The sequence below is a fragment of the Bufo gargarizans genome, chromosome 5, assembly GCF_014858855.1.
Source record: "Bufo gargarizans isolate SCDJY-AF-19 chromosome 5, ASM1485885v1, whole genome shotgun sequence".
NCBI lineage: Eukaryota > Metazoa > Chordata > Amphibia > Anura > Bufonidae > Bufo > Bufo gargarizans.
Genome location: NC_058084.1, coordinates 288886971 through 288910962, shown reverse-complemented (window position 1 = coordinate 288910962; position 23992 = coordinate 288886971). Strand labels below are relative to the sequence as shown.

The window sequence follows — 23992 nt, the reverse complement described above, 5'->3', positions numbered from 1 at the left end:
ACCTGCCAGCCAATGATCGTGGCTGGCAGGTTGCTGATTTTTAAAAATCCAATCAAAGTGCCAGATAGCAGATCATATTAGTAAATATGATCTGTTATATGGCTGCCTGCTCCTCTGCTGGTTCTTTTCGTCGGTTGGATCCAGCAGAGGAGCAGGCTTCACAGTGAGTACACCAAACACTACACTATAGCCCCTGATCACCCCCCTGAACCCCAATTAACCCTTTGATCACCCCTTTGATCACCCCTGTCAATCACAAGTGAAAAGAAAAAAGTGATCAGTGCAAACTGTCACTTTTTTTTTCACTGTTATTGACCGTTAGGTTTTAGGTATAGTTTAGGTCCCTTGGTTAGGTAGTTAGCGATCAGTTAGCGCCCAGCCCACCGCACCGCAGTCCGTTATTCGCTGATTAGCGTATCGCTAATCATCATTTGTACTTTTATAGTATCTGGAAGTGATCAAAACTGATCACGGTCAGATCTATAATTGTATTAGTGTCACTTTAGTTCGCCCTCCACCCAAAACGCAGTGTTTGCCCGATCAGGCCTGATCGGTCGCCCACACGTGCGTTCGCCCACACCCGCCCCACCGCAGTGACAAAAAAAAAAAATTTTTTTTGATCACTGCACATTCACTTTACACGCACTGCGGCGATAAAAAAATCAGTTTTGATATTTTTTATCAACCGCAGCGGCCTCCGGTACTTCGCTAGCCTCCCCTTTGTAAGACAGGCTTGATTTTTTTTTCTTGGGTAGTCTCAGGGAATACCCCTAAATTTAGTTGCCCACATGTCTAACAGGGGGTATTCCTCTGAAGAGGCCTACAGGCTTCTGACCCAGTCGGATGAGGAGTGGGAACCCTCATCTGATGAATCCAGCGGGTCAGAATACGAACCTGTAGAAAGCAGTGGCTCTCTGACCCAAAGTTCGGACGAGGAGGCTGAGGTCCCTGATACCACCAGGCGTACCCGGCCCCGTGTCGCTAGACCGCAGGTTGCGCAGGATCCGCTTCAAGAGCAGCAGAGTGGGGCTGGTGCTGTCGGATTACGTGGTGAGGCATACACCAGCAGCCACCGCAAAGACGTGCCCGTAGAGCCCCTAGAATCCCAGAGGTGCTGGCAAACCCTGATTGGCAGTCCCCAACTTCAGCCGCACCTGTAGTTTTCCCTTTCACTGCCCAGTCTGGAGTTCGGGTTGAGACGGCTCAGATCGGTTCGGCCCTGGGATTTTTTGAGCTGTTCTTGACTGCGGAGCTTTTAGACATAGTTGTGGCCGAAACAAACAGGTATGCCACACAATTTATCACCGCTAACCCGGGAAGCTTTTATGCCCAGCCTTTCCGGTGGAAACCAGTCCAAGTTTCCGAACTTAAAACTTTTCTGGGCCTCCTCCTCAACATGGGCCTGACAAAAAAGCATGAATTGCGGTCATATTGGTCCACGAACCCGATTCATCACATGCCCATGTTCTCTGCTGCCATGTCCAGGGCACGTTTTGAGGCCATCCTGCGGTTCCTGCACTTTAGTGACAACACCGCCTCCCGTCCCAGGGGCCACCCTGCTTTTGACCGGCTCCACAAAATTCGGCCCCTCATAGACCATTTCAACCAGAAATTTGCAGATATTTATACCCCAGAGCAAAACATCTGCATAGACGAGTCCCTGATACATTTTACCGGGCGCCTTGGCTTCAAACAATACATCCCAAGCAAGCGCGCCCGGTATGGGGTCAAATTGTATAAGCTCTGTGAAAGGGCCACAGGCTATACCCACAAATTTCGGGTCTATGAGGGAAAAGATCAGACCCTGGAGCCGGTCGGTTGCCCTGACTACCTGGGGAGCAGTGGGAAGACAGTTTGGGACTTGGTGTCACCCTTATTCGGCAAGGGGTACCATCTTTATGTGGACAATTTTTACACAAGTGTGGCCCTCTTTAGGCATTTGTTTCTAGAACGGATTGGCGCCTGTGGTACCGCGCGAACTAGTCGCGCGGGCTTCCCCCAACGGCTCGTTACCACCCGTCTTGCAAGGGGGCAGAGGGCCGCACTGTGTAACTGAAGAACTGCTCGCGGTGAAATGGAGAGACAAGCGTGACGTTTACATGCTCTCCTCCATTCACGCAGACACGACAATACAAATTGAGCGAGCAACCCGTGTCATTGAAAAGCCCCTCTCAGTCCACGACTATAACCTCCACATGGGAGGGGTCGACTTCAATGACCAGATGTTGTCTCCGTATTTAGTTTCCCGACGCACCAGACGCTGGTATAAGAAGGTGTCTGTATATTTAATTCAATTGGCTCTGTACAATAGTTTTGTTCTCTACAGTAAGGCTGGGAGAACTGGATCCTTCCTCAAATTTCAGGAAGAGATCATCGAGAACCTCCTGTATCCAGGAGGTTCCGTGGCCCCAACCACCAGTGTAGTTAGCCGTCTACACGAGCGACATTTCCCCAATGTCGTTCCTGGTACCTCAACCCAACAGTCACCCCGAAAAAGATGTCGTGTCTGTAGCAGGAGTGGAATAAGGCGTGACACCCGCTATTTCTGTCCTGACTGTCCGGACCACCCTGCCCTATGCTTTGGAGAGTGTTTCCGGAAGTACCACTCACAGGTACACTATTAGCATAGGGATCATCTCACCAGGACAGGCACACAGGGCTATTAGGGCCCATTCACTCACTGCTGCTGCAAACGTCTCCTTTCACATGGGACAAAGTGCATAACGCACTTCGCCACATCTTTGGGCGATTTGCGCTTTGCACATTGACCCATGGGGAAGGAGAGGTTTGTTCTATAAAGGTAAAAAAAAAAAAAACACACCAGTAAGCAAACACGTTAATGTTCAGTTAAAAAAGTTAAAGTTTATATGTTCTGTTGCAAAGTTAATAAAATTATAGCGTTGCGGCCTGGTTTTTTCTTTTTCTTTTTTTTTTCTTTTTTTACCTTCCAGGTGGACCAACCGATTGACTAGCTGCAGCACCGATGTGCATTCTGACAGAAGCATTGCACTGCTGTCAGATTACATGCAAGTCGGTGTATGCGGCGCTGCAAGACGGGATTTTCTCCTCTGCAGTGACAGATACGTTTGCCGAGGCATACGAGCTGAGGAGGAGGCGGCGTTCCTATGCTTTGGCAAGCACTTTGTATATATATATATATATATAAAAAAATAAAAATAAATCCCGGCAATGATTTATTCATCCACATCGATTGATGTGAATGGAGAAATCTGGTTTGCCAGGGCATACGAGCTAAGTGGGTATGGATGTAGGGCGGAGCTCCTATGTCCTGGCAGACGCCTTTCCCCTCCATTTTTTTTTTTTGGCAGAGATTTTTTCATCCACATTGATCGATGCGAATGAAGAAATCTGTGCCGTTCATTTTTTTCTTTCAGCCCAGAGGCTGAACGGAAAAAAAAATCTCATTACCTGTATGCTCAATATAAGGAGAATAGCAGAAACTCCTAATGCTGGCCATACATGTAATGATTGCGGAGACCCTCAAATGCCAGGGCAGTACAAACACCCCACAACTGACCCCATTTTGGAATGAAGACACCCCAAGGTATTTGCTGAGGGGCATATTGAGTCCATGAAAGATTTAAATTTTTGTCCTAAGTTAGCGGAAAGTGAGACTTTGTGAGAAAATAAATAAATAATCAATTTCCGCTAACTTATGCAAAAAAAATAAAAATTCTATGAACTTGCCAGGCCCCTCATTGGATACCTTGGGGTGTCTTCTTTCCAAAGTGGGGTCACATGTGGGGTATTTATACTGCCCTGGCTTTTTAGGGGCCCTAAAGCGTGAGAAGAAGTCTGGGATCCAAATGTCTAAAAATGCCCTCCTAAAAGGAATTTGGGCCCCTTTGCGCATCTAGGCTGCAAAAAAGTGTCACACATCTGGTATCGCCGTACTCAGGAGAAGTTGGGGAATGTGTTTCGGGGTGTCATTTTACATATACCCATGCTGGGTGAGAAAAATATCTTGGTCAAATGCCAACTTTGTATAAAAAAATGGGAAAAGTTGTCTTTTGCCAAGATATTTCTCTCACCCAGCATGGGTATATGTAAAATGACACCCCAAAACACATTCCCCAACTTCTCCTGAGTACGGCGATACCAGATGTGTGACACTTTTTTGATGCCAAGGTGGGCAAAGGGGCACATATTCCAAAGTGCACCTTTCGGATTTCACCGGTCATTTTTTACAGATTTTGATTGCAAAGTACTTCTCACACATATGGGCCCCTAAATTGCCAGGGCAGTATAACTACCCCACAAGTGACCCCATTTTGGAAAGAAGACACCCCAAGGTATTCCGTGAGGGGCATGGCGAGTTCCTAGAATTTTTTATTTTTTGTCGCAAGTTAGTGGAATATGAGACTTTGTAAGGAAAAAAGAGAAAAAAAAAAATCATCATTTTCCGCTAACTTGTGACAAAAAATAAAAAATTCTAGGAACTCGCAGTGCCCCTCACGGAATACCTTGGGGTGTCTTCTTTCCAAAATGGGGTCACTTGTGGCGTAGTTATACTGCCCTGGCAATTTAGGGGCCCAAATGTGTGAGAAGTACCTTGCAATCAAAATGTGTAAAAAATGGCCTGCAAAATCTGAAAGGTGCACTTTGGAATATGTGCCCCTTTGCCCACCTTGGCAGCAAAAAAGTGTGACACATCTGGTATCGCCGTACTCAGGAGAAGTTGGGGAATGTGTTTTGGGGTGTCATTTTACATATACCCATGCTGGATGAGAGAAATATCTTGGCAAAAGACAACTTTTCCCATTTTTTTATACAAAGTTGGCATTTGACCAAGATATTTCTCTCACCCAGCATGGGTATATGTAAAATGACACCCCAAAACACATTCCCCAACTTCTCCTGAGTACGGCGATACCAGATGTGTCACACTTTTTTGCTGCCAAGGTGGGCAAAGGGGCACATATTCCAAAGTGCACCTTTCAGATTTCACCGGTCATTTTTTACAGATTTTGATTGCAAAGTACTTCTCACACATATGGGCCCCTAAATTGCCAGGGCAGTATAACTATGCCACAAGTGACCCCATTTTGGAAAGAAGACACCCCAATGTATTCCGTGAGGGGCATGGCGAGTTCCTAGAATTTTTTATTTTTTGTCGCAAGTTAGTGGAATACTGAGACTTTGTAAGGAAAAAAGAGAAAAAAAAAAATCATCATTTTCCGCTAACTTGTGACAAAAAATAAAAAAATTCTAGGAACTCGCCATGCCCCTCACGGAATACCTTGGGGTGTCTTCTTTCCAAAATGGGGTCACTTGTGGCATAGTTATACTGCCCTGGCAATTTAGGGGCCCAAATGTGTGAGAAGTACCTTGCAATCAAAATGTGTAAAAAATGGCCTGCAAAATCTGAAAGGTGCACTTTGGAATATGTGCCCCTTTGCCCACCTTGGCAGCAGAAAAGTGTGACACATCTGGTATCGCCGTACTCAGGAGAAGTTGGGGAATGTGTTTTGGGGTGTCATTTTACATATACCCATGCTGGATGAGAGAAATATCTTGGCAAAAGACAACTTTTCCCATTTTTTTATACAAAGTTGGCATTTGACCAAGATATTTTTCTCACCCAGCATGGGTATATGTAAAATGACACCCCAAAACACATTCCCCAACTTCTCCTGAGTACGGCAATACCAGATGTGTCACACTTTTTTGCTGCCAAGGTGGGCAAAGGGGCACATATTCCAAAGTGCACCTTTTGGATTTCACCGGTCATTTTTTACACATTTTGATTGCAAAGTTCTTCTCACACATTTGGGCCCCTAAATTGCCAGGGCAGTATAACTACCCCACAAGTGACCCCATTTTGGAAAGAAGACACCCCAAGGTATTCCGTGAGGGGCATGGCGAGTTCCTAGAATTTTTTATTTTTTGTCGCAAGTTAGTGGAATATGAGACTTTGTAAGAAAAAAAATAAAAATAAAAATCATCATCATTTTCCGCTAACTTGTGACAAAAAATAAAAAGTTCTATGAACTCACTATGCCCATCAGCGAATACCTTAGGGTGTCTACTTTCCGAAATGGGGTCATTTGTGGGGGTTTTCTACTGTTTGGGCATTGTAGAACCTCAGGAATCATGACAGGTGCTCAGAAAGTCAGAGCTGTTTCAAAAAGCGGAAATTCACATTTTTGTACCATAGTTTGTAAATGCTATAACTTTTACCCAAACCATTTTTTTTTTTGCCCAAACATTTTTTTTTTTATCAAAGACATGTAGAACAATAAATTTGGTGAAAAATTTATATATGGATGTCGTTTTTTTTGCAAAATTTTACAGCTGAAAGTGAAAAATGTCATTTTTTTGCAAAAAAATTGTTACATTTTGATTAATAACAAAAAAAGTAAAAATGCCAGCAGCAATGAAATACCACCAAATGAAAGCTCTATTAGTGAGAAGAAAAGGAGGTAAAATTCATTTGTATGGTAAGTTGCATGACCGAGCGATAAACGGTGAAAGTAGTGTAGTGCCGAAGTGTAAAAAGTGCTCTGGTCATGAAGGGGGTTTCACCTAGCGGGGCTGAAGTGGTTAATGAGTGGATTAGAGGTGGACTTTTTAACAGTAACAGGTCTTTGAGAGCCAGAATTCTTGCTGTTTCTCAGGTGTTCAAATACTTATGTTCAGCAGTGTAAGACAAATAAATTCTTTAAAAATCATACAATGTGACTTCCTGATTTTTAAAAAAATTTTTTATCCTATCTCTCAGAGTGGGAATGCACCTACAATGTGAATTTTAGACCCCTCCATGATTTCTAAGTAAGAGAACTTGAAAACTTTCAAATACTTCTGTTCCTCACTGTATGTGAGCTTACCGAGTTCCAAAGCCGCCACCAAGTTAGGCCATTGTCAGCTCTGCGGCGGTGTGCTGCTTGTCACCTAAGCAAATAAGTTTCAGCTAGGCCTGTTGCCGCTTCCCCACTGCAGTGCTACACTGCTTTCAGCTCCTGACTGATGGCTGACTGGTGCTGCAAGATGAGAATTCAGAGGTGGAAGTGAAGGAGGAGGTGGAGAAGGAGAAAGGGGGGTTGCAGCCACTAATGTAGGTTGTGGTGGAAATCCTGAAGGATGTAGGGCCCGCAATCCTTGGCATCGGTAGCACTTGTGCCATCCCGGAGTTCGACTCGCTCACGGCCTCCACAATGTTCTCCTAGTGTGCCGTCAGGGAAATGTAGATTCCCTGGCCACAAGCACTTGTCCATGTGTCAGTCGTTTAGTGGACCTTCCCAATAACTGTGTTGGTCAGGGCACGGGTGATGTTACAGGACACATGCTGGTGTAAGGCAGAGACAGCACACCAGGAAAAATAGCGGTGGCTGGGGACTGAGTGACTAGGGACGGCCACCGCCATCAGGATGCGGAAAGCCTCAGTGTCCACAAGCCTAAATGGCAACATTTCCAGGGCCAGCAAGGAAAGGTGCGCATTTAGTGCTATGGCCTGTGGGTCGTTAGGTATTTGCGCTTTCGTTCAAAGGCCTGGGGTATGGACATCTTTATGCTGTGCTGGGACACAGAAGTGTATGTGGTAGATGATGGTGCTTGCGAAGGTCCAGGTGCATGGCGGGAAGTATCCGGGCCTGCGTCTTGGGGATTGGCCAGCACATAACATAGGGGAAGAGGAGGTAGTGGTGTGACCCGCAGACACTGATTGTGGACCCAGGCGTTCAGCCCACCTATTAGGGTTTTTTGATGCCATGTGGCGGATCATGCTGTTGGTGGTGAGGTTGTTTGTGTTTATCCCCCTGCTCATTTTGGTATGGCACAGGTTGCAAATGACAATTCTTTTTTCCTCCACACTTTCCTAAAAAAAGCGCCAGACTGCGGAACACCTACCCCTTGGCAAGGGAGATTGCCGCAAGGGGGTGCTTTGGGGATCAGTTGCTGGCCTCTTTGGTGTGGCCCTCCTTCTCCTTTTTGCCACCCCACTGCCTTTTCCAGCCTGTCGGGGTGCTGCGGATCCCTCCCCCTCTGTACTGATGTCCTCGCTCAGCTTGCCTCCTTCCCAGGTTGGGTCAGTGATTTAATCGTCCACCACATACTCTTCCAATTCCTGACTCTGGCCATCCTCCTGACTTGTTGACCTAACAAGAACCTCACTTATTGACAACTGTGTCTCATCCTCATCATGAACCTCTTGAGACACTAATTGCGGTTGACTTATTAGCAGCTCTGTCTCATCATCATCATCCACCTCATGAAACACTAATTGCTGTTCCCCACCATCATCTTTTTCTGATTGTGGATTCTCAAGAGTTTGGGAATCAGTGCACAAGATCTCCTCATGTCCCTCTTCAAGCGGGCTTGGCGAGAGGGCCAAATCAAGGAATGTCGATGAAATGAGCTCCTCGGAATATCCGAGTGTGGGATCACTTGTTTACCAAGACTCTCCATGGTGGGAGTAAGGAGTATCAGGGTGAGGATTCTGTTGACCAGTAGTGATGAGGGGCCGGGGCAATATTCAAATTTGCGATATTTTGCAAATATTTGGTAGAATATTCGTCATATATTTGCAAATTCGAGATTATTTTCTTGATCGCAAAAATTTGGCAATGTAATATTTGTGCAATGCGCGCAAAATACAGGCGTGGGTCACTATAGCTACATTTTTTAAGCTGCTAGTAGTTTCCTGAGACTGGAGAAAATGGTTGGCATGGCTGAACATTACAATAGCTTTATATGCAAATAAAGTGCTCCATTATATTTGCGATTGCAAAATCGGCACTAATGATGCAAATATTTTGGCACAATACGTGCAATTTCACATTTTAACAGGTCTGTCTACTAATTAGTGATTGGTGCACTAAGTATTGTTGCGAACTTGTGACATCACAGCACTATGTATGTATGTATCTAGCATAGATATATACATACATACAGCACTATGAAAGCAGACACACAGGAAAGCAGAGAGCACAGCAATAACACTGCTGTCTCTCTCAGATCTGCAAAATACTGCATACAAGGGCTGCTGGGGAGGTTCGTCTATAGTAAGGAGTAGGCAACGTTCCTATTGGTTGCTAGGGATGTTGCTAAGCTCAGACAAAGACAATGCAGCCTTCTCATTGGCTCACAAGCAAGAAGGGAGGTTACTGATGAAAATAAAATCTAGAATATTCAAAATTACGAATATATATCACTATATTCAAAATATTCGCAAATTCTTGAAGTGCCGATATTCTCGATTAATATTCGCTATTCAAATATTCGCGCCCAACACTATTGACCAGACTCTTGGCTACTGAGACTGGACTTTGTGGAAGACAGGATGGTGTTTAACCGACTGGAAGCACTATCTGCTGCAATACAACCGACCACCTAGTCGCATTGGTGTGACGTCGAGAGTGGTGTCCTGTACCTCCCTGCAAACTGGGATATGAAGCTAGGTATGGTGGATGAGTCTGTTTCTTGTGCTCTGGCAGCATGCACAGTTTCACCGTGCCCAGGGCCATGGCCTCTGTGTGCACCATCAGCAGCACGGACTCTTCCCCGTCCCTTACTGCTCGCCTTCAGCATATTAAATGGTATATATGCTTGCAAGTATGTCACATGTACAGTAGCACAGGATTTGTAAGTGTATGCACAAATAAATTAGAGTGAATGTCACTGATATTTAGGATGGCAAACGTTATACAGGAGATGTAGCACAGGTAATGTCGCTGCCACCAGCAGGGAAAAAAATTAACTGAATGTCACTAATATTTTGGATGCGCTAATGTTATACTGGAGATGTTGCGCAGGAAATATTGCTGTCACCAGCGGCCAACCAATTGCGCTCAATTTCACAGCGCAAATGTAACACAGCAGATGTAGCAGAGGTTGTGTGATTGTCAGCAGCAACCAAACAATTGCACACAATATAGCGCACGTTGCGCTAATAATATATATATATATATATATATATATATATATAGCAGCCAGGTAAAACAATAGTCTTTAAAAGGACTTTTGGGTTTCTAACTAGAGTTGAGCGAACACCTGGATGTTCGGGTTCGAGAAGTTCGGCCGAACATCCCGGAAATGTTCGGGTTCGGGATCCGAACCCGATCCGAACTTCGTCCCGAACCCGAACCCCATTGAAGTCAATGGGGACCCGAACTTTTCGGCACTAAAAAGGCTGTAAAACAGCCCAGGAAAGAGCTAGAGGGCTGCAAAAGGCAGCAACATGTAGGTAAATCCCCTGCAAACAAATGTGGATAGGGAAATGAATTAAAATAAAAATTAAATAAATAAAAATTAACCAAAATCAATTGGAGAGAGGTTCCATAGCAGAGAATCTGGCTTCCCGTCACCCACCACTGGAACAGTCCATTCTCAGATATTTAGGCCCCGGCACCCAGGCAGAGGAGAGAGGTCCCGTAACAGAGAATCTGTCTTCATGTCAGCAGAGAATTAGTCTGCATGTCATAGCAGAGAATGAGGCTTCACGTCAGCCACCACTGCAACAGTCCATTGGCATATATTTAGGCCCAGCACACACACAGGCAGAGGAGAGAGGTCCCGTAACAGACAATCTGGCTTCATGTCAGCAGAGAATCAGTCTGCATGTCATAGCAGAGAATCAGGCTTCACGTCACCCACCACTGCAACAGTCCATTGGCATATATTTAGGCCCAGCACACACACAGGCAGAGGAGAGAGGTCCCGTAACAGAGAATCTGGCTTCATGTCAGCAGAGAATCAGTCTGCATGTCATAGCAGAGAATGAGGCTTCACGTCACCCACCACTGCAACAGTCCATTGGCATATATTTAGGCCTAGCACACAGGCAGAGCAGAGAGGTCCCGTAACAGACAATCTGGCTTCATGTCAGCAGAGAATCAGTCTGCATGTCATAGCAGAGAATGAGGCTTCACGTCAGCCACCACTGCAACAGTCCATTGGCATATATTTAGGCCTAGCACACAGGCAGAGCAGAGAGGTCCCGTAACAGACAATCTGGCTTCATGTCAGCAGAGAATCAGTCTGCATGTCATAGCAGAGAATCAGGCTTCACGTCAGCCACCACTGCAACAGTCCATTGTCATAAATTTAGGCCCAGCACCCAGGCAGAGGAGAGAGGTCCCGTAACAGACAATCTGGCTTCATGTCAGCAGAGAATTAGTCTGCATGTCATAGCAGAGAATCAGGCTTCATGTCAGCCACCACTGCAACAGTCCATTGGCATATATTTAGGCCCAGCACCCAGGCAGAGGAGGGAGGTCCCGTAACAGAGAATCTGTCTTCATGTCAGCAGAGAATCAGTCTGCATGTCATAGCAGAGAATGAGGCTTCACGTCACCCACCACTGCAACAGTCCATTGGCATATATTTAGGCCTAGCACACAGGCAGAGCAGAGAGGTCCCGTAACAGACAATCTGGCTTCATGTCAGCAGAGAATCAGTCTGCATGTCATAGCAGAGAATGAGGCTTCACGTCAGCCACCACTGCAACAGTCCATTGGCATATATTTAGGCCTAGCACACAGGCAGAGCAGAGAGGTCCCGTAACAGACAATCTGGCTTCATGTCAGCAGAGAATCAGTCTGCATGTCATAGCAGAGAATCAGGCTTCACGTCAGCCACCACTGCAACAGTCCATTGTCATAAATTTAGGCCCAGCACCCAGGCAGAGGAGAGAGGTCCCGTAACAGACAATCTGGCTTCATGTCAGCAGAGAATTAGTCTGCATGTCATAGCAGAGAATCAGGCTTCATGTCAGCCACCACTGCAACAGTCCATTGGCATATATTTAGGCCCAGCACCCAGGCAGAGGAGGGAGGTCCCGTAACAGAGAATCTGTCTTCATGTCAGCAGAGAATCAGTCTGCATGTCATAGCAGAGAATGAGGCTTCACGTCACCCACCACTGCAACAGTCCATTGGCATATATTTAGGCCTAGCACACAGGCAGAGCAGAGAGGTCCCGTAACAGACAATCTGGCTTCATGTCAGCAGAGAATCAGTCTGCATGTCATAGCAGAGAATCAGGCTTCACGTCAGCCACCACTGCAACAGTCCATTGGCATATATTTAGGCCTAGCACACAGGCAGAGCAGAGAGGTCCCGTAACAGACAATCTGGCTTCATGTCAGCAGAGAATCAGTCTGCATGTCATAGCAGAGAATGAGGCTTCACGTCAGCCACCACTGCAACAGTCCATTGGCATATATTTAGGCCTAGCACACAGGCAGAGCAGAGAGGTCCCGTAACAGAGAATCTGTCTTCATGTCAGCAGAGAATCAGTCTGCATGTCATAGCAGAGAATGAGGCTTCACGTCAGCCACCACTGCAACAGTCCATTGGCATATATTTAGGCCTAGCACACAGGCAGAGGAGAGGTTCATTCAACTTTGGGTAGCCTCGCAATATAATGGTAAAATGAAAATAAAAATAGGATTGAATGAGGAAGTGCCCTGGAGTCCAATAATATATGGTTATGGGGAGGTAGTTAATGTCTAATCTGGACAAGGGACGGACAGGTCCTGTGGGATCCATGCCTGGTTCATTTTTATGACCGTCAGCTTGTCCACATTGGCTGTAGACAGGCGGCTGCGTTTGTCTGTAATGACGCCCCCTGCCGTGCTGAATACACGTTCAGACAAAACGCTGGCTGCCGGGCAGGCCAGCACCTCCAAGGCATAAAAGGCTAGCTCTGGCCACGTGGACAATTTAGAGACCCAGAAGTTGAATGGGGCCGAACCATCAGTCAGTACGTGGAGGGGTGTGCACACGTACTGTTCCACCATGTTAGTGAAATGTTGCCTCCTGCTAACACGTTGCGTATCAGGTGGTGGTGCAGTTAGCTGTGGCGTGTTGACAAAAGTTTTCCACATCTCTGCCATGCTAACCCTGCCCTCAGAGGAGCTGGCCGTGACACAGCTGCCTTGGCGACCTCTTGCTCCTCCTCTGCCTTGGCCTTGGGCTTCCACTTGTTCCCCTGTGACATTTGGGAATGCTCTCAGTAGCGCGTCTACCAACGTGCGCTTGTACTCGCGCATCTTCCTATCACGCTCCAGTGCAGGAAGTAAGGTGGGCACATTGTCTTTGTAGCGTGGATCCAGCAGGGTGGCAACCCAGTAGTCCGCACAGGTTAAAATGTGGGCAACTCTGCTGTCGTTGCGCAGGCACTGCAGCATGTAGTCGCTCATGTGTGCCAGGCTGCCCAGGGGTAAGGACAAGCTGTCCTCTGTGGGAGGCGTATCGTCATCGTCCTGCCTTTCCCCCCAGCCACGCACCAGTGATGGACCCGAGCTGCGTTGGGTGCCACCCCGCTGTGACCATGCTTCATCCTCATCCTCCTCCACCTCCTCCTCATCCTCGTCCTCCTCGTCCTCCAGTAGTGGGCCCTGGCTGGCCACATTTGTACCTGGCCTCTGCTGTTGCCAAAAACCTCCCTCTGAGTCACTTCGAAGAGACTGGCCTGAAAGTGCTAAAAATGACCCCTCTTCCTCCTCCTCCTCCTCCTCCTCCTGGGCCACCTCCTCTTCCATCATCGCCCTAAGTGTTTTCTCAAGGAGACATAGAAGTGGTATTGTAACGCTGATAACGGTGTCATCGCCACTGGCCATGTTGGTGGAGTACTCGAAACAGCGCAACAGGGCACACAGGTCTCGCATGGAGGCCCAGTCATTGGTGGTGAAGTGGTGCTGTTCTGTAGTGCGACTGACCCGTGCGTGCTGCAGCTGAAACTCCACTATGGCCTGCTGCTGCTCGCACAGTCTGTCCAGCATGTGCAAGGTGGAGTTCCACCTGGTGGGCACGTCGCATATGAGGCGGTGAGCGGGAAGGCCGAAGTTACGCTGTAGCGCAGACAGGCGAGCAGCAGCAGGATGTGAACGCCGGAAGCGCGAACAGACGGCCCGCACTTTATGCAGCAGCTCTGACATGTCGGGGTAGTTGTGAATGAACTTCTGCACCACCAAATTCAGCACATGCGCCAAGCAAGGGATGTGCGTCAAATTGGCTAGTCCCAGAGCTGCAACGAGATTTCGCCCATTATCACACACCACCAGGCCGGGCTTGAGGCTCACCGGCAGCAACCACTCGTCGGTCTGTTGTTCTATACCCCGCCACAACTCCTGTGCGGTGTGGGGCCTGTCCCCCAAACATATGAGTTTCAGAATGGCCTGCTGACGTTTACCCCGGGCTGTGCTGAAGTTGGTGGTGAAGGTGTGTGGCTGACTGGATGAGCAGGTGGAAGAAGAGGAGGAGGAAGCCGAGAAGGAGGAGGTGGCAACAGGAGGCAAAGAATGTTGCCCTGCGATCCTTGGCGGCGGAAGGACGTGCGCCAAACAGCTCTCCGCCTGGGGCCCAGCTGCCACTACATTTACCCAGTGTGCAGTTAGGGAGATATAGCGTCCCTGGCCGTGCTTACTGGTCCACGTATCTGTGGTTAGGTGGACCTTGCCACAGATGGCGTTGCGCAGTGCACACTTGATTTTATCGGATACTTGGTTGTGCAGGGAAGGCACGGCTCTCTTGGAGAAGTAGTGCCGGCTGGGAACAACATACTGTGGGACAGCAAGCGACATGAGCTGTTTGAAGCTGTCTGTGTCCACCAGCCTAAATGACAGCATTTCATAGGCCAGTAGTTTAGAAATGCTGGCATTCAGGGCCAGGGATCGAGGGTGGCTAGGTGGGAATTTACGCTTTCTATCAAATGTTTGTGAGATGGAGAGCTGAACGCTGGCGTGTGACATGGTTGAGACGCTTGGTGACGGAGGTGGTGGTGGTGGTGTTGGTGGTACATCCCCTGTTTGCTGGGCGGCAGGTGCCAACGTTCCTCCAGAGGCGGAGGAAGAGGCCGAGGCGGCAGCAGCAGAATAGGCCGAGGCGGCAGCAGCAGAAGAGGTAGCAGGGGGAGCCTGAGTGACTTCCTTGGTTTTAAGGTGTTTACTCCACTGCAGTTCATGCTTTGCATGCAGGTGCCTGGTCATGCAGGTTGTGCTCAGGTTCAGAACGTTAATGCCTCGCTTCAGGCTCTGATGGCACAGCGTGCAAACCACTCGGGTCTTGTCAGCACATTGTTTGAAGAAGTGCCATGCCAGGGAACTCCTTGAAGCTGCCTTTGGGGTGCTCGGTCCCAGATGGCGGCGGTCAGTAGCAGGCGGAGTCTCTTGGCGGCGGGTGTTCTGCTTTTGCCCACTGCTCCCTCTTTTGCTACGCTGTTGGCTCGGTCTCACCACTGCCTCTTCCTCCGAACTGTGAAAGTCAGTGGCACGACCTTCATTCCATGTGGGGTCTAGGACCTCATCGTCCCCTGCATCGTCTTCCACCCAGTCTTGATCCCTGACCTCCTGTTCAGTCTGCACACTGCAGAAAGACGCAGCAGTTGGCACCTGTGTTTCGTCATCATCAGAGACATGCTGAGGTGGTATTCCCATGTCCTCATCATCAGGAAACATAAGTGGTTGTGCGTCAGTGCATTCTATGTCTTTCACCGCTGGGGAAGGGCTAGGTGGATGCCCTTGGGAAACCCTGCCAGCGGAGTCTTCAAACAGCATTAGAGACTGCTGCATAACTTGAGGCTGAGACAGTTTCCCTGGTATGCATGGGGGTGATGTGACAGACTGATGGGGTTGGTTTTCAGGCGCCATCTGTGCGCTTTCTGCAGAAGACTGGGTGGGAGATAATGTGAACGTGCTGGATCCACTGTCGGCCACCCAATTGACTAATGCCTGTACCTGCTCAGGCCTTACCATCCTTAGAACGGCATTGGGCCCCACCATATATCGCTGTAAATTCTGTCGGCTACTGGGACCTGAGGTAGTTGGTACACTAGGACGTGTGGATGTGGCAGAACGGCCACGTCCTCTCCCAGCACCAGAGGGTCCACTAACACCACCACGACCATGTCCACGTCCGCGTCCCTTACTAGATGTTTTTCTCATTGTTATGGTTCACCACAACAACAAATATATTATTTGGCCCAATGTATTGTATTCAAATTCAGCGGGATATAAATTTGAGGCCTAGTATTTAGGCCCTGGGTGACCGGTATGGATTTAGTCACAGAATTAGACTTGGAAATGCACAGAAGCGTGTGTGTGAAGTTATTCTGAATGACCCTATGTGCACCTTCAATATGATCTACCCTTTTAGGGATAGATTTCAAATAGCTCTGATATAGCAGAAACGACTAAATTATGAAATTGCTAAATTGGGAATTGTATTTCAACCCAGAACAAAAAATGTGCTTTGACGGACACTAAATAACTTTCCCAGCCACAACAGGACAGCGGTAACGAGAGATTTAGCGGGATATAAATTTGAGGCCTAGTATTTAGGCGCTGGGTGACAGGTATGGGTTTAGTGACAGAATTAGATTTGGAAATGCACAGTAGCGGGTGTGTGAAGTTATTCTGAATGACCCTATGTGCACCTTGAATATTATATACCCTTTTAGGGATAGATTTCAAATAGCTCTGATATAGCAGAAACCACTAAATTATGAAATTGCTAAATTGGGAATTGTATTTCAACCCAGAACAAGAAATGTGCTTGAACGGACACTAAATAACTCGCCCAGCTACAGCACTAGGGACAGATTTAGCGGGATATAAATTTGAGGCCTAGTATTTAGGCGCTGGGTGACAGGTATGGGTTTAGTGCCAGAATTAGACTTGGAAATACACAGTAGCGGGTGTGTGTGAAGTTATTCTGAATGACCCAATGTGCACCTTGAATATTATATACCCTTTTAGGGATAGATTTCAAATAGCTCTGATATAGCAGAAACCACTAAATTATGAAATTGCTAAATTGGGAATTGTATTTCAACCCAGAACAAGAAATGTGCTTGAACGGACACTAAATAACTCGCCCAGCTACAGCACTAGGGACAGATTTAGCGGGATATAAATTTGAGGCCTAGTATTTAGGCGCTGGGTGACAGGTATGGGTTTAGTGCCAGAATTAGACTTGGAAATACACAGTAGCGGGTGTGTGTGAAGTTATTCTGAATGACCCAATGTGCACCTTGAATATTATATACCCTTTTAGGGATAGATTTCAAATAGCTCTGATATAGCAGAAACCACTAAATTATGAAATTGCTAAATTGGGAATTGTATTTCAACCCAGAACAAGAAATGTGCTTGAACGGACACTAAATAACTCGCCCAGCTACAGCACTAAGGACAGATTTAGCGGGATATAAATTTGAGGCCTAGTATTTAGGCGCTGGGTGACAGGTATGGGTTTAGTGCCAGAATTAGACTTGGAAATACACAGTAGCGGGTGTGTGTGAAGTTATTCTGAATGACCCAATGTGCACCTTGAATATTATATACCCTTTTAGGGATAGATTTCAAATAGCTCTGATATAGCAGAAACCACTAAATTATGAAATTGCTAAATTGGGAATTGTATTTCAACCCAGAACAAGAAATGTGCTTGAACGGACACTAAATAACTCGCCCAGCTACAGCACTAGGGACAGATTTAGCGGGATATAAATTTGAGGCCTAGTATTTAGGCGCTGGGTGACAGGTATGGGTTTAGTGCCAGAATTAGACTTGGAAATACACAGTAGCGGGTGTGTGTGAAGTTATTCTGAATGACCCAATGTGCACCTTGAATATTATATACCCTTTTAGGGATAGATTTCAAATAGCTCTGATATAGCAGAAACCACTAAATTATGAAATTGCTAAATTGGGAATTGTATTTCAACCCAGAACAAGAAATGTGCTTGAACGGACACTAAATAACTCGCCCAGCTACAGCACTAGGGACAGATTTAGCGGGATATAAATTTGAGGCCTAGTATTTAGGCGCTGGGTGACAGGTATGGGTTTAGTGCCAGAATTAGACTTGGAAATACACAGTAGCGGGTGTGTGTGAAGTTATTCTGAATGACCCAATGTGCACCTTGAATATTATATACCCTTTTAGGGATAGATTTCAAATAGCTCTGATATAGCAGAAACCACTAAATTATGAAATTGCTAAATTGGGAATTGTATTTCAACCCAGAACAAGAAATGTGCTTGAACGGACACTAAATAACTCGCCCAGCTACAGCACTAGGGACAGATTTAGCTGGATATAAATTTGAGGCCTAGTATTTAGGCGCTGGGTGACAGGTATGGGTTTAGTGCCAGAATTAGACTTGGAAATACACAGTAGCGGGGGTGTGTGAAGTTATTCTGAATGACCCAATGTGCACCTTGAATATTATATACCCTTTTAGGGATAGATTTCAAATAGCTCTGATATAGCAGAAACCACTAAATTATGAAATTGCTAAATTGGGAATTGTATTTCAACCCAGAACAAGAAATGTGCTTGAACGGACACTAAATAACTCGCCCAGCTACAGCACTAAGGACAGATTTAGCGGGATATAAATTTGAGGCCTAGTATTTAGGCGCTGGGTGACAGGTATGGGTTTAGTGCCAGAATTAGACTTGGAAATACACAGTAGCGGGTGTGTGTGAAGTTATTCTGAATGACCCAATGTGCACCTTGAATATTATATACCCTTTTAGGGATAGATTTCAAATAGCTCTGATATAGCAGAAACCACTAAATTATGAAATTGCTAAATTGGGAATTGTATTTCAACCCAGAACAAGAAATGTGCTTGAACGGACACTAAATAACTCGCCCAGCTACAGCACTAGGGACAGATTTAGCGGGATATAAATTTGAGGCCTAGTATTTAGGCGCTGGGTGACAGGTATGGGTTTAGTGCCAGAATTAGACTTGGAAATACACAGTAGCGGGTGTGTGTGAAGTTATTCTGAATGACCCAATGTGCACCTTGAATATTATATACCCTTTTAGGGATAGATTTCAAATAGCTCTGATATAGCAGAAACCACTAAATTATGAAATTGCTAAATTGGGAATTGTATTTCAACCCAGAACAAGAAATGTGCTTGAACGGACACTAAATAACTCGCCCAGCTACAGCACTAAGGACAGATTTAGCGGGATATAAATTTGAGGCCTAGTATTTAGGCGCTGGGTGACCGGTATGGATTTAGTGACAGAATTAGACTGGGATATGGCCAAAAAATAAACAGACTATTGCTGGTTAAATGCACTTGGTGTGACAGCTTCACCCTGATGTAGGCTTTAGCCAAAAAACAACCACACCATTGAGGGTTAAATGCACTTGGTGACAGGCGCAGCTTGCCCCTGATTTAGTATATGGCCAAAAATGAACAGACTATTGCTGGTTAAATGCACTTGGTGTGACAGCTCCACCCTGATGTAGGCTTTAGCCAAAAAACAACCACACCATTGAGGGTTAAATGCACTTGGTGACAGGCGCAGCTTGCCCCTGATTTTGTATATGGCCAAAAAATGAACAGACTATTGCTGGTTAAATGCACTTGGTGTGACAGCTTCACCCTGATGTAGGCTTTAGCCAAAAAACAACCACACCATTGAGGGTTAAATGCACTTGGTCGCAGCTTGTGCTGGCGCACCACAAGACACAAAATGGCCGCCGATCACCCCAGAAAAATGTGACTGACAAACGGTCTGGGCAGCCTAAAAACAGTGAGCAATTGAGGATCAGCAGCTCAATGATCCACAGCTGCAGATCGATCAGTTAATCAAGTCCTTTGGAGGAGTTAATCTGCCTAATCTCGCCCTACTGTCGCAGCCGCAACCTCTCCCTACGCTAATCAGAGCAGAGTGAGGGGCGGCGCTATGTGACTCCAGCTTAAATAGAGGCTGGGTCACATGGTGCTCTGGCCAATCACAGCCATGCCAATAGTAGGCATGGCTGTGATGGCCTCTTGGGGCAAGTAGTATGACGCTTGTTGATTGGCTGCTTTGCAGCCTTTCAAAAAGCGCCAAGAAAGCGTCACAAAAGCGCGAAGAAAGCGACGAACACCGAACCCGAACCCGGACTTTTACGAAAATGTCCGGGTTCGGGTCCGTGTCACGGACACCCCAAAATTCGGTACGAACCCGAACTATACAGTTCGAGTTCGCTCATCCCTATTTCTAACACCTTTCAACAGTAAAACCTGCCTAGCAAAGAAACCTATTCCTGTCCCTACACTATCTGTCCCTTCTGCTACAGCTCTCCCTGATTAATACTGAGCCGAACCATGTGTCATTGGGTGCTATATAGTGCCCGATGACACGTTCCGGCCAGCCAATCACTGTAATGTCAGTAACCAACATGGCTACGGCATTACAGTGAGTGCCAGTACCTCTGCGCACATTTATTGGATGTGTAGCAACCAACAAACGTGCGGGGAGGAGACTCAGGCATTGCGCTCTAGCACACGCGGTGTTTGAGTACAAAAGGGCATGCTCGCCCAACACGATGATCTGTTCTGCACTAGTGTAAGATATTCCAGATAGAAAAGGGTTTACTCTAACTTATCAAGTATAGCATTTTAGCCAATCTCCTGATTTTTGTCAGTTTCTTCATGACATGACAAGTAAAGTGGGACTGTTTGAAGGACTCCTGAATTTGCTTGATCTCCATAATTTCCGTTATCTGTAGAAACAATTTTAGGGCTGTGAGTTCCCTCTTTGCAGTTTATTAAAGGAAAATCGATGTTTTGCAAATAGAAATAGAACACTGTTTCTGATGAAGGGTGTTTAACTAGTTCTTTTTCTTTTGTCTGTCTTTACCAGGTATATTTCATTTAAAAGTACCAGAGAATTCACAAGTTAGGTCACCAATTGGAAGAATACGGGCAGTGGACCCTGATTTTGGAATAAATGCAGAAATTGAGTACAATATTGTTCCTGGAGATGGTGGGAATCTTTTTGATATCATAACAGATAATGATACACAGGAAGGGATTTTAATCCTAAAAAAGGTAAGTCACTGCACAAACTGTAAAGGAGAAACATTCGTGCATTTTCACACACTGGTATAGTTTACATGACAATATAGCATACATGGGAGGATTGCATTAACACAATTTGACACACATTTGACACACCTAGAGAGAAAACTAAGAAGCAATTCTAACCTATATGAGCAAATCCGGGTTGCCTAGTTCATATATATATATATATATATATATATATATGTATAATTTATTTTTTATTTTTATTTTCTACAAGCTCAGTATACCGAAAAAGGCTCAGAATACCTCACAGATCCCCCTCCTGTTTTCATTTCCTGTAGCAAAGACTGGCAGAGGACCTAGGAAGCCTCTGTAAAAAACAAATAAGGCTATCGTACTTTAACATTTGCATCTTCCTTTCCGGTTTTGAGATCTGTCAAATGATCTCAAAACCGCAGGAAAACAAATCTGTTTGAATAATATAACCAGCTGCATCTACTCAGAACAGATCCAGTTGTATTATATAGAAAATGAACATGCTGGCATCTGCATCCAATACCATGCAATACCAAGTCAATGGGTGCCAGAACCGATTTTGTTGTGTCCGAAAAAACTGATCCGGCACCATTAACTTACATGTTTTTTACTACTTACAGGTTCAGTTTCCCATGAAGCACACAAAAATGCTGCTTGCAGCTTTTTTGTGTCCGGGATTGGAATGCAACAAAATGGAACGAAATTCATTCTGGCACACTGTGTTCCGGTCTCTTCGGTTGTATCCCCATTGAAAATGAATGGTGACAAAACTGAATCGTTTTCCTCTGGGTTTGAGATCCTCTGCCGGATCTCAAAACCAGAAAGGACGAAGATGTGAAAGTAGCCTCAAAGAAATAATTTCAGCCAGACCACCTCTTAGAAGTGTTTTCTGGTAATAATTGTATTTTATGTAATGCCCCCAGTCTGCCTCCTGGAAAAGAAGATTCAACAGTAAACAGTGGGGGCACCAGAAGAAGGAGACAGTAGAGGACTAGCGAGGAGTGGAGCAGATAAGTGTGAATCTTCTTTTCCAGGAGGCAGGCTATGGATGTTACATAAAATTGTTATTATATATAATATAATATAATTATTTCTGGAAAACCCCTTTAAAACCTTTTGCTTGTCTTTAATTTACAGACAACACACACACCAGGATATCTATTATATTTTACCAATAATAATAATAGAAATAATTTTTGATATATCAACAGTTCTGTATTCCTATGGTTGCAGATTGCAAACCAGTCCATGTAGTCTAATCCTGCAATCATGTGTTACTTACTCCCATTATCTCCTACTGTACTGTATGTCTTACCAACCTACCAAGAGTAAATATTATATGGGACAGAAGGAAGGGAGTAACATATGACTGCAGAATGCAGCCACACGCAGGGATCATTTATGGTCTGCAGAGTTGTGCATGAAGAAGTATGTTGTAGGTTGAAAGTATTTGTAGGGTTGCTTTATTTATTTTCATTTAAATCCATCAGCGCAGTAATACATACATACACACACACTACATACTTACCAACATTTGAGTTGGTAAAATCAGGGCATATAAGCCTTAATTTGCTGGGACTGTCTATGAAAATCAAGGACAGTCCTGGCAAATTTGGGACAGTTGGCAGTTATGATACTGTATATATATATATATATATATATATATATATATATATATACACACACACCGTTTAGTTAGGAGAGGCACATACAGTAGTTAGAAGTGCTTTAGGCATTGGTAAAAAATGCTTTTGAGGGCGGCTCACAAATGACTAGGATTTTGGACATATACTGGAAAAAAAGTGGTTGTTGGTTCTCGGTTAGTAAACTTTAAAGGTTAAATTATTTAATACTGATAACCTACCCTTAGGATAGGTCATCAGTATTTGATCGGAGGTGGTTTTGATTCTCAGAAACCCCCACCTATCAACTGCTTTAAAGGGCCTGGGTTCTCCTCAAGTGCCCACGGCCTCTCCTAGGCATGTGAACATTGAGTTCATCGTCTAACGTATCACGATTAGTGTTGAGCGCGAATATTCGAATATCGAATTTTTTTCGCGAATATCGGCACTTCGCTAATTCGCGAATATTTCGAATATAGTGATATAAATTCGATATTTCGAATATTCGTTTTTTTTTTTTTTTTTTTTAGTGTTATATTTTTTTCTTTCCCACTTCCCTAAAGTTGTTCTTACCTGTCCTTTGGATTCCTGGCTTCCTGGCTGCTCCAGTCAGTGCCCGTTGCCGCTTCTGCCGACTTCCATGCTCATGGAGCGTCCCCATCACCATGGGAACATCTCCATATACTAGAATGTACTGTCGGATTTGAGAATTACGTTGAAATCGCAATTCGATTTTTTCAAGTTATAATAATCGAATTTCGATTTTAACTTAGCACTGCTATATGCCATATTAGGCTAACTAATATGGCATATAGCAGTGCTAAGTTAAAATCGAAATTCGATTATTATAACTTGACATAATCGAATTGCGATTCCAACTTGGACCTGGTTTACTATATGGTTGGCTTCAATGGCTTGGTAGAATTAGCGAATTGACGAATATATTCGTTATATTCCACAAAACGAATATAACGAATGTATTCGTCATATTCCACAAAACGAAGATAACGAATGTATTCGTCATATATCACAAAACGAAGATAACGAAGTATTCTGCATCTTCATTTTAGCTACCTATTCATCAATTTCGCTAATTCTAGCAATGATATAGGAAAGTTGACTATAGAGACAGCTAAGTTTAATTCGCTATGCGATTATATGACTGCTTTTTTTTATAAATAGTATAATTATAATAATTATCAGGTATTATAATTATTCTATTTATTTAAAAAAAAGCAGTAATATAATCGCATAGCGAATTAAACTTAGCTGTCTCTATAGTCAACTTTCCTATATCATTGCTAGAATTAGCGAAGTTGATGAATAGGTAGCTAAAACGAAGATGCAGAATACTTCGTTATCTTCGTTTTGTGGAATATGACGAATACATTCGTTATATTCGTTTTGTGGAATATAACGAATATATTCGTCAATTCGCTAATTCTACCAAGCCATTGAAGCCAACCATATAGTAAACCAGGTCCAAGTTGGAATCGCAATTCGATTATGTCAAGTTATAATAATCGAATTTCGATTTTAACTTAGCACTGCT

General features: G+C 45.1%; 1 protein-coding gene across 1 annotated transcript in view; it reads left to right on the top strand.

Annotated features, from left to right (window-relative positions):
- LOC122939420 (cadherin-12-like) overlaps nt 1–22072 on the top strand; it is a 377302-nt gene extending 355230 nt beyond the window's left edge. The window contains exons 6-7 of the mRNA XM_044295487.1: nt 20622–20809; nt 22052–22072. Coding sequence (XP_044151422.1) covers nt 20622–20809; nt 22052–22072 — 209 coding nt within the window. The remainder of the gene's footprint in view (nt 1–20621; nt 20810–22051) is intronic.
- The last annotated feature ends 1920 nt before the right edge of the window (nt 22073–23992 follow it).